Source organism: Haemaphysalis longicornis, unplaced genomic scaffold (assembly GCF_048455015.1).
Source record: "Haemaphysalis longicornis isolate Haplotype H1 unplaced genomic scaffold, Haemaphysalis longicornis Haplotype H1 scaffold_6, whole genome shotgun sequence".
Classification (NCBI taxonomy): Eukaryota; Metazoa; Arthropoda; class Arachnida; order Ixodida; family Ixodidae; genus Haemaphysalis; species Haemaphysalis longicornis.
In genome coordinates, this window is record NW_027526407.1 from 21,297,730 (window position 1) to 21,313,677 (window position 15,948).

The window sequence follows — 15,948 nt, forward strand, 5'->3', positions numbered from 1 at the left end:
GCAAGAGTTCACCCCTATAACATTTTTTGTCGGTTTTATGTTCTCTGCTTGAGATCAAGTATTTTTGCCATCCATCGTGCCAGGCATCTTGCTTACTAGGGATTATAATTTCTGAACTGTCACCCTTAGCGAATTTTTTGTTTTTTCTGTTCTGCTTCATGAAACTATCCCTACCGATTACTGTACTTATTTTTTGGTCGAACATCTCTTCTTTTCTCTCAATGTGTGGTTCTAGCTTTCGCCAGTTGCTTTTAAACGTTTTCAACGTTTTTGAGTAGAATGGTCATAGTGTAACATGTTTGAATTAAAATTGCAAAGGTCCTGGGTCAAAGGCGCGTTGTGTTTTAGTTTGCTTATGAATTGCTCAACAAGGCAATGACGCGTAAAAGACACAAATCAACATTGTAGATTTCCCATTGATATATGAGCTGTTTTTTTAAATGAACCAAATCCATTTAACGCGAATTTGAAAAACAAGTGGAAGTTTGTTGCCGGACCTAAATGCAGCGCCGTCAAAACTATTATATGATATATTTCACGGTTAGTGATCCGGCAAACTCTGAAACAAAAGTGCAAGTACAAGAAGGACCAGGGTACACGGATTATAGTTGCACCAATCCTGTCGCAATTTTACATCGTCTGAGGCGCAGCGGCGTAGGTAGGGGCAAGTCGCGGCACGGCGCCATTGGTGGCGGACAGGTAACGCTTGAAGGTCCACTGTGGTACACCGTGTGGTGGGCTCTTACAATTGCAGCAAATGCAGGCCTCGTTGACGTAGTGTAGCCCCTCCCGATGCCCGACTTGATCACCTCCTGACCGTAGAGGTGGGTGTTGTCCGTATATGACCGCTGCTACATGCTCGGGTCTGGGCGCCCGACGGCTGTGTCACCGATGCATTCCACATACACCACCTCTTCTCCTTCCTGTTTTTTTTCGCCGTTGCTGCTGGCTGCTTCTTTTTGGACGCTGGGCGTGGAGTCTGGGGTGAGTGACCCCGCACAACGACAATGATGGCATTTCTCTCAGGGTAGTTGTAACTACCCCTTAGAGCGCGTCCTCTTCACTGCTGGCGTGAGAGCCACCCCCAGAGAAGTACTCGGAGCCAGACCTCATCTAAGCGGGACGAACGGCCAGAAAGTGCAATACCGTGCGGAAGTATGAGTGTGCGCAGGGTGTACCAGTGGAAAAGAACCGTGGAATTGAGCAAGGCTGTGTCTAGCTCACGCGGAATTAAGACTTGAACATTTTTTCACCGGACTCACACTTGGAAAAATTGACAAACCTGATTTCACAAGTGGGGACGCAAGCACACTTAGGCTGGAACAGTTCAGCAAAGAAGAGATTGGTGTAAACTGTAATGAAATGAGCTGGATCACACGAAACGGAGGGAACGCTCTTGGTGCGGATGAGGAAATGGCATTATATTTACAGACTGGACAGCACAGATGGTTTAAGCAATGACAAAAGGGAATTCACAAAGCGTTATGGAGAAACTCAGATAATAAAAACAGCCCACGCGGCCCGCTCCAGCGCCCGCAACTACGAAGTCCGCGACCGTCCCCGCGTAAACGTCCCGAGGGCAGGAAACGCTCACAGTCGGTTGTATGGGACGCGGGTGCCGACGTCGCCCTCGTAGCGGTGTCCGCGTCGTTGAGGTTGGCTACCCAGGTTCTGATGCCAGAAGACTTTCAGCCGGGTCCGCTGACGGCCTTGCTCCCGCCTCGCGCCCGGTCACGCGCCGTTCGGAACGCCGGAGCCCGGTCGACGGTGGCCCGTGCTGGCGACGATGTCCCGGGCCTTGGCGGCGGCGCCCGGAACCGTAGCGGAGACTGGCGACGGCCTTGCCTCACCGTGGCACGTAGACCAGACGTCTTGCCGTGAGGTCGCACAGAGCCGTGCCCCGTTCAGTCCGCCTTGTTCCCTGGCTCCGTCTCGCTCCCTGCGCCCGTGCCTTGTTCACCTATTCTTCTTTCCAACTCATCAGCAGGCGCTTGGCCTTGAGCTTCGGCTTTTTTTTCCCGCGTAGAATGTGGCGTCATTCCCCTTCGCGGGTATGTTCCATCACATTACCCCAAGCTTAAGAAAGTTGTTCATGGAACAACTATTCTACAGTCCAAAGCAGAGTCCAAAACAGTCCAACATACACAAAAACATTGTCCTCACAAAAATTGTGTCCTACGGAAGCATGCAAGTTGCTAAGGCACGTAAAAAGAAGATAATACGATAAGCTCCTACAGTAGGAGAGCTCGTGACAAAATCAGCGAAAAATATTTTGGTACAATGGCAAGCTGCAGTGCAAAACTGTGGACAAGCTCAGCCGATTGTAGGTATTGTCAAAATATGTTATTCCTGCTCTTTTGTTTTAGTAAGAGCCCGGGAGACAGGTTCCAAAGGATTGTCCCTACGGTGGCCTACACGAGAGGCGCCAAGGTTGGTGTCCGATGCGTGGGTTCCCGGTGGAGACAAGTCGTTTAGTCCTGTAAGGTGTTGGGGGAGCTTTTGCTTCAGGGTGTTGAATGCAGCCTCCTGAGAGTCATCCCAAGCAAGCCAGTTTGTCTCTGTTGTATCCATCAGGTCAGTTAGAGGCTCGGCAATGGCAGCGTAATTCGGAATGAACTTCCGGTAGCACCCAGTCAAGGTGAGAAAGCACTACAGGGCTTTTTTTGTAGTTGGTCTTCTAAACTCAAGGATCTTCTGTAAGGTCCGTGGACGAGGTAGGTTCGAGCCACTTATGCCGTGGCTTAGGGAAGACCCATTCGTTTCCACGAAGTCGCACTTTCCTTGCTTGTACCCAGCAACGCGATGAGATATTCCATGTCGTGGTATTCCAACCCTGCCCGTACATGTTTTCTTGCAACCGTCGCATGACCTGACGAAGCGTCTGACGTTTCCGCGCAGACCCGGCCAGTAAAACTCGTCTAAGATGCGGTAGACGGTTTTTTGTAAGCCCTGATGAATTGCACCGAAGCCTTCGTGTGCAAATCGAAGGATAGGTTCCCTTTTGGACTTGGGCACAACGACCTGTGTGAATCTTCTACCCGTTGAAAGGTGGAAGTGACGATGTAAGACGTCGCTGGTCTTGACGAAACGGTAGCTCCCGCTTTTCCCTGATGAGACTGTTTGTCCAACCTTGCGGAAGGAGAGCTTCTGAGCGAAGGATCGCTTTGCTGCTCCCAGGCGAGCTGTTCTCTTTCGGTGTCCGTGGTCGGAATCACAAGCGCTTTCCAGGCCTTGATGTTTGATGAGGTCACCTGTGCGACGGCCGACACCAAAACATTCTTGCTCGGATAGACAAGCTCCTTGGTGATATTCTTCACCAGGTTAAATGAACGTCCATCGGGGCGTTTCCAGTGCGGATCCGGGTTGCCCACCGCTCTGACACCCGGAAGGTTCCCGAGGACGAGATCGTAGATCGGCCGCTCCATACACGATACGGTGAGTTCACCTACGAAGTACGGAGTGTCGACATGGATCCTCGCCTGGGCTAATTGCTTCACGGAGCCATCTATAAGTGATACACGTGTTGTTCTTCCGGTTAAGCAACCGTCTTCAACCAAATCTCTCCGAACGATGGCGGTATTGCTTCCAGTATCCCGAAGGACTGTAGCAGGCTTCCCTTGAACACGGCCTTCCACGACAGGCATGCCATTCACGCAAAACGCGTCCTTTCCAGTGACTTGACCGCGGTCGTGGGCGAAAGGATAAGCATTTGCTCCGGAAGCACTCCGCTGGCTACACACCGGATGATTTGGAGAGGCCATGGTCAGTGCGCAAGTAGCCAACTGCTCTTCACCGTCTGACCCAGGTTGGCAGTCCTCTGTTTTGTGCCCGACACGTACACAGGCGCTGCACTTCGGTGGATCCCTTGCGGTGCTGCGGCAGTCCGAAGCGCGGTGGCCCGGCCGGTTGCACAAGAAGCAGTTGGGAGGTTGCTTCTTCTGCGCGTCTTGCGCATTCTTCTGCGATTGCTCTGCGTCATCTGGGCCTTTCCCAAGATTTGGGAGGTTTTGCGCCTCCAGAAACCGGTCGGTGTAATCTGCCAAGTTATCCAGAGTTTTGCACTGGCGCTCTTTTAAAAAGACTACGAGCTTCGGATGGCAACAGCGGAGGAACTGCTCCGCAATGACATGATCGCGGAGACCCTCAAATGTTTTTGGCATTCCGGTCATTTCAATCCAATGATCGAAATAACCGGATATCCTAGCTGCTAGCTGCCTCCCTGTTTGGCCATCCTCAGCTCGTGCTTTGCGAAACTTGTCCTGATATCCTTGGGCAGTAAACTTAAACCGTTGCAGCAGAGCGTTCTTGACTTTCGCATAGTCCAACGACTCTGTTGCAGTCATCCGGCCGATAACTGAAAGTGCCTCCCCAGACAAGCACATACTAATGGCAACCGCCCATTTGTCTTGGGGCCAAACCTGACCCGTTGCTACGCGCTCGAACCTTTGCAGATAGGCGTGCAAATCGTCTCGCCTCTCATCGAACAAGGGTAGCAACTTCTGTGGGTTGATCACAAGCGTGTTGGGGCCAGCGCTACTCTCTCCAGTAACTGCTGGAGTGTTTTGCGCCCCTTCCTGGATGCGCAGCCTAAGTTGGAGGAGTGCCAACTCCCTTTCGTCAGCTTCCTTTTTCCTTTCCACTGCTTCTCTAAGGGCCTCTCTCTCAGCTGCCCTCTCAGCCCTCTCCTCCGCACGCTTGTTCTCAATCCACTGCCGAAGTTCGGGTCCCGTCAATCCTAGCTGTGAACCTATTGCCATTAACTTTTCCAAATCCATCTTCGAAATGTCAGATCACTCGTCCGCACACAGCATTCAACCAACTTTCGCAGATGTTAATGATACGGATCCTGGCAGGCTCGCCACTTTTTGTAATGAAATGGGCTGGATCACACGAAACGGAGGGAACGCTCTTGGTGCGGATGAGGAAATGGCATTATATTTACAGACTGGACAGCACAGATGGTTTAAGCAATGACAAAAGGGAATTCACAAAGCGTTATGGAGAAACTCAGATAATAAAAACAGCCCACGCGGCCCGCTCCAGCGCCCGCAACTACGAAGTCCGCGACCGTCCCCGCGTAAACGTCCCGAGGGCAGGAAACGCTCACGGTCGGTTGTATGGGACGCGGGTGCCGACGTCGCCCTCGTAGCGGTGTCCGCGTCGTTGAGGTTGGCTACCCAGGTTCCGAAGCCAGAAGACTTTCAGCCGGGTCCGCTGACGGTCTTGCTCCCGCCTCGCGCCCGGTCACGCGCCGTTCGGAACGCCGGAGCCCAGTCGACGGTGGCCCGTGCTGGCGACGATGTCCCGGGCCTTGGCGGCGGCGCCCGGAACCGTAGCGGAGACTGGCGACGGCCTTGCCTCACCGTGGCACGTAGACCAGACGTCTTGCCGTGAGTTTTTTTTCACAGAAAAAAAACCCAGACTTTTTTTTCACAGAAAAGTATAAATCAGCTGTCTTTTAAATAGCGGCTGCTTCTGAATCAGGCCTCCAAGCTTTCAATGAAATGCCCCGAAACGGAATGGAGAGGAATTCATTGTTTCATGTGATTGTTGTATTACTTCGCTCATTAAAGCTAACCTTGGTCTCTCTATAGCCCACAGATACCGTAAATAAAGTTTCAACGCTCTGTACTGTTTCCTTTCACGCGGTTGTCTATTGCAGCATGTGCTTGGGAGATGGCCAGGGCAAGGCACAGTTCATCGACCTTTCGCCTGTCTGCCAACGCTACCTTTTCCAAATATACAAAACTGAATGAGTCAGTGTATGTCTTTTTTTAGGTACTTCCATATATCTCCGTTAAACTGTATAAGAATATAGCCTAGTCAAAAACAGTGATTTTTCCGGCGTATCTATTTCAAAGAAAGGAGCATACAGCTGACATGCGTTGCTTGAGGCATCTATTATTATACTACAACTATACGTTTTCATTGTAGTGGTTTCAATACGCATTCGAATTGGTTTCTTTTTCAAACTCCGTTGCCAGTGAACTCGCACTTTAAGTATGTTATAGGTCTCTTCGCACAGCTAGCTATAAAACAAAGAAAGGTAAAGGTGCAGAGTAGCGTGATAGAGAAGTCAAGAAACTACAGACCTATTCCTAGTACAACCATTTTCTTAGCAAAATCGCTGGCCTTGTATGACTGCTTTGATTTAAAGGTCTACCTATTTAGGATCCTCAAAAGGATGCTATGTGCACAGTCCTGACTTCCATCTGACGTCTCACTTCTTGACGTTATGCTGGCCAAGCACTTGTATAAACCCTCCGTTGTCTATCTACATTTTCACAACGTGTCGTGCTTCAGTGCTTAGAGTACCGCTGAAGATGCTGCGCGTTTTTTCGGCTTTAGGATTTGTGCTCCTTGTTAAGGGTAAGAAAAAGACAGCTTTATATTACTGACTCAATAGTGAGCGGCATCGTGCACCTATTGCATTGGGGTGTGGAGAAACGTAAATTTTATTCGACACATTGATCGTATATTTTATGAAAGATGCGTAATACAGGAGCCTGGAAGATTGAGGTAAACCGATGCTTCAGAGTTGGCCAGTCCAGTCGGAGTTACGATTTGCACACTGGTCTTGTGGTCTAGTGCTTTGGTTCAACGTGGCATGCAATTTTTATAAATAATTGGAAGTGTTTCAGAACTATGTCTTAACGCTATCGCACCTGTCCGCGTATGGTGAATGCAGATCTGTAATTATTGAAATATCCACATCACAAGGAATACGGAGATAAACGAAGTGTGTGGAGATGAGAGAGAAAGCTGATAGTGTGTGGGAATTCCTCGCAGCAAAAGGGTGATCAAAATTGATGCAAGGGTCGTACGAAACAAACTAAAATTTTACCTTGAAACTGCAAATAGTGCTGTTGAAAATAATTTCCTCTTCATGTCCACTCCGCGTACAACAAAGATTGCATACGTTCTTTACTCAGTAAAGCGGACTTTTATATCATTCGCCTTGTATCACTCCATGAGAAATAGCACTGACGTGTTGTTATAAAAAGCTGGTGGAACTTTTCTTCGTTCGGGTAGCTCAATTTCTATCACGTGATCGACATGTAGTGACGACTCATTCGTGAGTGGGCTGTGTTTAACTTTTGTAATAGACACTCAGGGCAGTTACATCTCAGCTTTCTACAGAAATGATAGCCCTACTTACCCTCTTTGAATGTTGCGTAAAGGTAATAGTGGTGTCGTGCTTGAAACAACGTTTTCTTAACACGTATAATTTGGTGAATATTGAAGGGAATGGTAAAGTAATGTCACTCTGAAGGCAAAGCAAATAATAGATGTGAAGAGTTCCCTTTACCTTCTTGTACGTTTGTTCACAGCGTCTTTGTTTCGCACGTAATTTGAGATGTTCAGCTATTTTATACCCACTTATATGGAACTACGTCTTGAGTTTCTCGGCGTGATAGGGGTCAGAGATAGTATTAATAAATTAGAAGGTCAAAAAGGGCATTGGACGAAAAGTCGTAGCACGGGGTCTTTATCGGAGAGAAGGCTCGCAAATTGATGCAGATATTTCCAAAAGCACGCATAAAATGAAAGCAAAGTGAGTGAGTTCAAAAGAAAATTACTTACATTTTCTACTGTTTGGAAATTCAACGAAGCGCCTCATAGGGACACTAAATCTCTGTTGTATCGTTTTATTGCGTATGCCGAAATGTAGAAAGCGAGAACAACAGCAAGTAGACGTTTCATATGTAACCAGACAAAAAACAATTGTGGGAAAAGCACCTACATAAATTGTCGGGCGACGTGCACAAGCGTTGAAGAGCAGGAAACCATAAGGGCGCTAGCCGAAGCAGCTATACACACGTGTATTGGGCGAATATTTTGTAACCTATGACGATAAATGGAGGGGCCGCAGCATTCCTAACAAAAATACACCACCTCTACAAAGTTTAGAAACCAAATAAAACGAGCATACAATATTGTTTTTCACCAGGACACGAGATTAATAATACACCGCAACGATAAAGTTTCATCCACATGTTTTTTCTCCGCATTCTTCGTAAAATATCCGAAAAAAAGAACCTCTCCGCAATCGAACAATTCTGGTTGACTGTTTGTTAGTTTATGCTGACATTGGAAATGGCTGAAAATGCCATAAGAACATCGTTATCTTTTACTTAGGTGTAAACAATGAGTGTGTCAGGAGTGACTTAACGAATGTTTTAACAGCAAGTGCCCCAGCGACTTTACTTACTTTATTGAGAAAATTCATTCATTACTACTGAAGGTACGGCGCACAATTTAAAGGAATTGAACAAAGAGCATTCATAAAAGCTTTAGCACAAACGTTCCACGCGCCACTGGGTTATGTGCCTCCAGTTGACTTCGGAACAGCACATGCATTGTGGCCGCCGCCTTGTAAACTTGAATTCGAGGCACATAGCGATACCTAACTGGCCTATGTGAGCTTGTGATTGCAGGAGTACTAAGTAGGCCAGCAGCAAAGCAAATTCTACGCATCAAATCTTTTATATGCATGACGAAGTGTAGGCGCGTACGTGATTAATACTATACGCATCATGATAAAGGACGGCTTACTTTTTGAACCAACATCCTGAGAAATGCTATTTCACCTTCACAAGTACTTTCATACTCCCCTTTCCATCTTTCCACTAAGCCATATTTTCTTTGAGATTACGCAGTGAAGGTAATATTGTTTCTAGCGGTACTCTATAGCTCTCTTGCAGCTTTTTCTTGTCAGGTAATCAGATATAGTTTTTCATGAAGGCTTCATGTATACCTTACCACTTCATTTCTAAGTGATTGCGTGTTTCCTCATGTGCTCCGAGTCATGTTGCCAGTATCTCTAACATACGTACTTGTTCTACAGCAGCCAGCTCGGGTATTGAAATGCAGGGCACTCGTTTGAGCGTTACCATAAACGTTTCTTGTCTTTATTCTTTGTTTAGCTGGTTTATGGCGGGCAATAAGTATTTGTGTCCATTGTTTCCGCCCTACATGTCTTCACAGCGTCGTTCCCATTATTTTCAACGCCCACTGTTGGGTTATTTTCCTTATTATTCCATTTTTGTCGTAACATTTATGGTCCTCTTTGGAGACTGGGTGTTATTATTATTTCCAATTTAGCCTCGTCGAAGTTATTAACGACATCTTGCAAAATCTAGTACAATGTCCTACCTTGGCTTCAAAAAGCCTTGTGCATATCACCATCTACTGCAATTAATTAATGTGGTACCCTAACGTCCTACGATTAGGTTATCGGCTGATATCCATATTTAAGCGTTGTACAGCGTCCGAAAGTATAAACACTAGCACCAATCCTGACTTCCCAATCAATAATGCTAAGATATGCTCACTATACCTCCGAGAGGCCCCGTGTTGTTACCACCACTTTTTCCTCTTTTCTACTGTTCACTGCGTATTGGTATTGACAGAGCCATTTCTTTTGTTTAGCCAGACCTCCATGCATCTATACTGCATTTTTAATAGCATGTTTATTGGTCCAAAGGTTTTGGTGAAAAATGTCGCCCCCGCTAAACACCATGACGTTATATGCACCATGACGTTATAATTCGTTGATTCCTTTGCCCAGTACCCCTACAGCCAGAAGCTTGTGACGGCCTCCATTTCCACAAAAATGCAGATTTGGCGGAGGTTCAAGCTGTAGAACCTTAGAGTTGCGTAAATGGAGATAATCGGTCGAACGGAATTATGAGAAACCGAAAAACTAAAAAATATGTATAAAAATAGCGGAAAGTCGCCATCTGTGAAACTCCCTGGACTTCGAGAAAACTGCAGATTTGGCGATATGGCAAAAGTTGAGCTTCTAATAATTATAATTGCGTAAGTGGATACAAATGGTAGAGCTGAATTTTATATTTTCAAAAAGATAAGAAAAATAGTGAAAAAATAGCAAAATGAGGCAAACCGTGTACACACCGCATTTACACAACAAAGAAGTTTTGGCTGAAGTTCCAGATGCAATCGTTACAACAACGTACACGGAGCTAACCGGACAAACAGTATTTTTAAAATCCAAAAAATAGGAAATACAGAAAAAATGGCTACATATGGCTAACTTTGTAACGCCCTGACTTTACAGGAAAATGCTGATTTGGCAGAACTTCTATGGGCAAAGGTTGTAATCGAATGACAAGAAATGATTGGTCGAAAAGAATTTCAAAACAGAAAAGTTGGCTGTAAAGAATTCAAATCTTGCCAAGCGACATAAGAATGCTAAGCACTGTTAAAATATTACTTTAATTGCGGCAGATTTTTTTTTCTCTACGCCTAACAGGACATGTTGTTTGCCAGTCACAGGTGTCGGCCACCTTCTCTAAATCTGCGTGATCTGCTTTTACCACAATTTTGTCCGCGTATATGAGTACCAGGATCCCTCGCGCCAACAGATACCAATTGCTTTGGTATGATACGAATACACAAGTTATTCTTTTCCAATCGCCTTCACATTCTTCTAGGATTGGGTGTGAACAGCCACGGCGAAAACGGACACCCGCGTTTCAACTGGTTTAGAAGTGAGGAGGTCCGTGTGCTTGTGCCACGGACACGTCATTAGCACCTTCTTATCCTCGTAAATCGCTAACGCAGCTGTAAAAACGAAGCGTCAACGTCCTCTCTCTTCAGAATATGCCACAACGATTCTCTATCCACCCTGTCCTATTTGAGCTCTCTTTATGTCTTTTAATGTACTTTTATTGACCTGTCTTTGTCTTCCGACATTATGGAACACAGAGGACACACAAATGTGGTTTCAATGCCGACCTGCCAGAGAACTAGTGCTTTATACGCCAAAAGTTCCTTCTCTTCCCCCGCTGTATCCGCCCTATCCGCAAGTCTATATTGCAAGTCATATGCAATATAGACAGCGCAGTAAATGTATATTGCATATGACGTCGCTACAACCAGCCTGTACTAATTTTCCTTTTCCTTTTCGCGTGTACCTTTATAAAAAAATGTTTCATGCAAGTCATGGTGTTGGACATGCCTTGATAATCATAGACGTTGGATAGTGTACACTGAATCTATTTCCTTATAGGGCGTTGTAGCGAGGCGCACGCTATTTAAAATTTCTCCGGCCCTTTTGCCGCTTTTTATAAAAGCACATTCTTTTGCCCTTTAAACGTCCCAAACTGTTTCATCTATCTCTACTGCACTTTTAGGGTGAGTAGATATGACAACTTTACTTCGAAGGGCCTCAAATGTTAATTACATATGCAATTTTGTCCGAAATATTCAAGGTAACATGACGTTCTAATGTTTTTTTTACCGATACCATGGTCACTACTTTGTCTCTTTTTTTAAAACACTTTTAAAATTCAGAATGCTAGGTGGGGTGGTTTGGAAAATACCATGACAGACTTAAGATTCCCCGAGGAAAAATATGAACGCTGCATAAAACACAAGAAAACGGTTATTTTTCAGGACTTCCTGAGCTGCAGTCGAGAGTAGTTTATCCTATGCTCCTTGAGGAGCGGTCATCTGCTGGAAGGATGGTAGTGCACGTACACGATGAACTCGTTCTTACTCTCAGAAAAGCCAGCGTCGCAGCCCCTCAACTTCGAGTTCTGGAGTGGGAAAATGGCATCGCCGTTACGAACTTTGTGAGTATCCCTTTTAATAGCGTATTTTGTGTTTGCCCCACCTTTAGGTAAATGACACCTTTCTGTTCTGTTGTGTACACAAAACTACACGGTGTGATTTTCCTGCACTGCAAATTCACTGTCCTATTTCTGTTTACCGCTAAGTACGTGGGGGCACGTTTTAAGCACGCTGTTTGATACTATGGTTTTTGTTGCTTGGAATCTCTGATACTGCAATTATGAATATGTCACGAAGATTTGAGACAAGGTTGAGCTGAATTCTTTGGAAAGAGTTTAACATTACATGCACATTTAGGTTGAAATAATACTTTTTGTGTGCAGGCATAAGACTCTATAATGTATTATGTATTTTTTAGCCAAGTTTTATTAGAAATTATGTTGTTTTATCAAATTTGTACAGAAATTGCAAACTAAGGCCGTAAAACCCTGGTCAGGTGACGTAGGTAGGGCTGGCTGCCGCACGCAATAGAAACTGCAGTCAAAGAACTCTTTAAAAATGCAACAAATTGTGATAAAAATAACGACAGGGTGACCAAAAAGAATCGAAAAAAGAACTGACCCTGATAAAGCAGGGTGTAATAGTAACGGCAAAAAAGAATCAGGAACATTATTTTATATTTATTGTCCCAAAATTAGAAATAGTGCACAACAGGATTTTTTTTTTTCAAAAAAGAAACTCCACATGCATACCCGTTCAACTCCTGTGGACCACATCTTGGAAATATTTTGTTGTTCGCCTAAGAACTGATGCACCCGCAGGTTCATACATTACCGAACTGTGTCCATCGTCACGGAGCATAGATTCTACTCCAAAATGGTCCTAACATAAACGCCGTAGTTCACGAATACACCGCACACTACAAATTGTCTATTATGATACCTCCATTATGGTTCTGTGTTTCTAAACCTTACAGAGCCATACATAAATTATGAAGACAGTAAGTGCAAGCTTCCTTAAGCCTTCGGGGTCCGTTTACGGGCCATGCCCGACAACGCGAATCGGTAATAGCGGTCTGTTGTCGGGCTATGCCCGACAGGTGTATTCAAGGCTAAATTTCGCGTTTTTTTCACTGCATCTTTTGCATACATGCTGCGCTATTTCCTGAAGAATAAGTGAACTTTGGTGAAGTTTTCTCCGTTTTGACTTTGGTGCCGCACAATGTTCAGCACGGTGTTCCTGGACTATAGATCGTTCTCCTGTGCGCACGATTCACTGAGAGACATGGCCGCTTATTTATTGTGTTCGTTACAGCGTTATAGCAATAGCGATGATAACTTCAGTGGGAAAGAGAAATGCATGCCTCCATCAGATAGTTATGCCAGTGATTCGAGAGGAGCCAGTGACAAAAACGACTACTGCGGTGTACAGAGTACCATGCGGATAATTACTCTGTGAGCTGGACACTTTGTTGAGCGACAATTACATTTATTTATTTATTTATTTATTTATTTATTTATTTATTTATTTATTTATTTATTTATTTATTTATTTATTTATTTGAGTACCCTAAAGGCCTCGAGAGGCATACAAGGTATTCGTCAATACGTGTAAACAAGACCGAACCCACCGATCAGACAAAACTAGGTAAAAGCTACATTTTGGAAAAACAAAATTCTGGCCAATCCACCCTGTGATTGTGGCTGGAAAGCAAAGCTCTAAAAGGCACCCACAAAGATTGCCCGTGCGACGTCACTTAAATTCACTCACGTCGCTCTACAAATTGTCAAACCAGAGAGAAGTGAAATGCCCTTAACCACACCATTTATTACTTCAAAAAGATAATCTTGGTAAGAATGAATCAATGCATGATGCATGAACGGTGGTTGTTTGAGTTGTATTGGTGTAGCATACGAGGGGATACTCTTTTTTTATAAAGTTAAAGCAAGCTGAAACCCGGTGTTAAACGATCTTACTTCGCCGTTTCTGCCTCTGCGGACGGAGGCGACGAGGTCGGCGGCAGGCACGGGGGAGGAGAAGAAAGAGGAAATACACCTATTCAGATTTCTGAACGGCCCAGAGTGCGGCCCAGGGTTCCTTCTTCACTGGAGCCCATATGCAGTCTGCCTCGCCTGTGCTCTGTCCACCAGCTGAAGCAGGATAGGCAGAGAGGGGCTGGACAGCAGCATCTCCCTTTGCTCTTGTTGGGTAGTGGACAGAAAAAGGGGAGGGTGCTCAGGGCTTAAGTCGCACACCCCGATAATGTGGCGGAGTGTTCCTACTTCTGAGCGAAATTTGCATTCAGCTTCATAGTGACTCGGGAGCATTAAGCAAAGACGCGGTGGGGGTGGGAAGAAGCCGGATTGTATGAACAGTAGGGTAGTTTGTTGTTCTCTGGAAAGGTCAGGGTGAGGCGAAGGTAGGGTCTGTCTCTGAAGGCGGTAATGCTGGGTTATCTCCCTGAAAGTGACAAGCGGGTGACTTCCCCGTGCAGTTCCATAGCACGGAGGGTAAAAGCGCAGACTTGTTGGTGGGCGTATTCGCTGCCCTCCTTGGAAACACGGGCGGATGTTGAGATGAGCTGAATGGAATTGTTTGGGGAGTGGTTTTTTTGCACACGCAGTGCAGGTAGGGGCATTCAATCAGACTGGTAATTCCGGTAGGCTTGTTCGAATCGTTGACTACCTTCCGAACCCCCGGTTGAGTGAGAGGCAAGGCGATGACTGCCTCTTCTGCTGCAGTCAGGTCGTGGTTCTTGAGGGGCGTACACGCAAGGACGCTGGTTCTGGAAGTAGCCACGATGATGGCGTATTGGTGCCCTCGATGTTGCGAGGCGTCTGTGTAGATGACTGCAGGATCTGCACCGAGAGTGGTGTTGACCGCCTGAGCCCGTGCTTGTCGGCGACCCTCGTAGTGTGAGGGGTTCATATTTCTAAGCAAAGTGAGCATCTTTAGTTCTACATCAAGCAGAGTGACATTCTGCGCTGCCCAGGCAATCTGGTGAAGGATGCGGCGACCCGCCGCAGTTCTGTTGAACCGGAGCTTCTGAATCGAAACATGGCCCTCTATTAGCTGTTCCATTATGTTGTAGAGCTCCGTGCTAAGCAGCCTATATGTGGACGCACTCATCGGAAGACAAATCACCTGCTCAACCGCCTTTATATAGTCATTATATAAAGCATCTTTAGTCCTCCAAGTGGGGAAAAGACAGGGGTTTGACATTAGTGATTCTCTGGAGGACAAAGCTTGAATTAATCGAAAGGTATCGGATTCCTTGAGGCCTGGCATCTTGGTGGCAACTCGCCTGATCATGTGTATGATTTGATTGATGCTGTGTTTGAGGCGCTGCGAGGATACGCCACTCTTGGTGTTGGCCTGGAGATGTAGGCCCACGTTCCTGATGCTGGGGCTTAGAGTGATGGCCTGGCCATCAAGGACTTTTTGAATGTGTCCCTTGATGTATCGTTTGGCGGGAGGGCGGACGATAAGGAGCTGTGATTTTCTACGTCAACACTGGAGGCCACAAACTTTAGCACATTGGCGTAGTAGAAGTGAGATTACATGCGTTGGTGTAAGCTTCCTTTAATTTTTGTAACTCTTAGCACATGCGGAAGCCACACACATGGCCGCTAGACGTGCTGTGAGCGGACCGCAAAGCCGCGCGAGAGGTAGCGTCACGCTATCACGTGGCAATCAGCGAGAATGCAGGGGAAACCCGTAGAAATGCTTGGTTAGTGCACCACCTCTCTTCCCCGTCTCCATATGGACCCGTAGCTAAATTGGTAATACAACGGGCTCTCGCTTTGCTATTTTATTAGTTCCAGGTTCGATTCGCGGGAGCTGTTGGTGTCAACAGAAGTTGACACCAACGGTCGTGAAAGAATTCTTGGGGGTGGAGGTAAACAGTTTTCTTTAAAAAAGAAGAAACGACAGGGAGTAAACACACGGTGTATTTCACATTTGCAGTAGATTTCAATTCCACAAAGCATCTTTGGCATTAGATATTCAACGTTGCACTGGTAAACAAGATATATGAACAGGGCTCAGGAGACGTATCAGTTTAGATTTTACACATGAAGAAATGTGCGCAGGGCAGGTTGGAATGCAGGCGGGTAATTTATCGTTAGAATATCGCGAGGTAGCTCGTTTCCCTCGCTTACCGATAACACGAAACGGGAATTTCGATACTTTTTGGTCCTTGCGAATATCGGCGACACTTTAGGATCGTGGTCACTGCGATTGGACACATAATGGGCTGGAAAAAGATGGACACACAAAACAAATATAATACTATGATAAAGAGACTGAGAGGTCAGATGATGGTGAAAGCTTTTTCTGGCGTCTATAGGTGGGTGATTTGAGGGCTCGAGCCAAAAATCAGGGCCCATTTGCACGTATGAAGTGTGAGTA

General features: G+C 45.9%; 1 protein-coding gene across 1 annotated transcript in view; it reads left to right on the top strand.

Annotated features, from left to right (window-relative positions):
• Window positions 1-6,209: 6,209 nt before the first annotated feature.
• The window catches only part of LOC144141428 (venom metalloproteinase BumaMPs1-like), a 60,539-nt gene continuing 50,800 nt past the window's right edge, over window positions 6,210-15,948 (top strand). Inside the window, exons 1-2 of the mRNA XM_077672990.1 lie at window positions 6,210-6,369; window positions 11,422-11,600. Of these exons, the coding sequence (XP_077529116.1) occupies window positions 6,324-6,369; window positions 11,422-11,600 (225 nt within the window). The 5' untranslated portion in view covers window positions 6,210-6,323. The remainder of the gene's footprint in view (window positions 6,370-11,421; window positions 11,601-15,948) is intronic.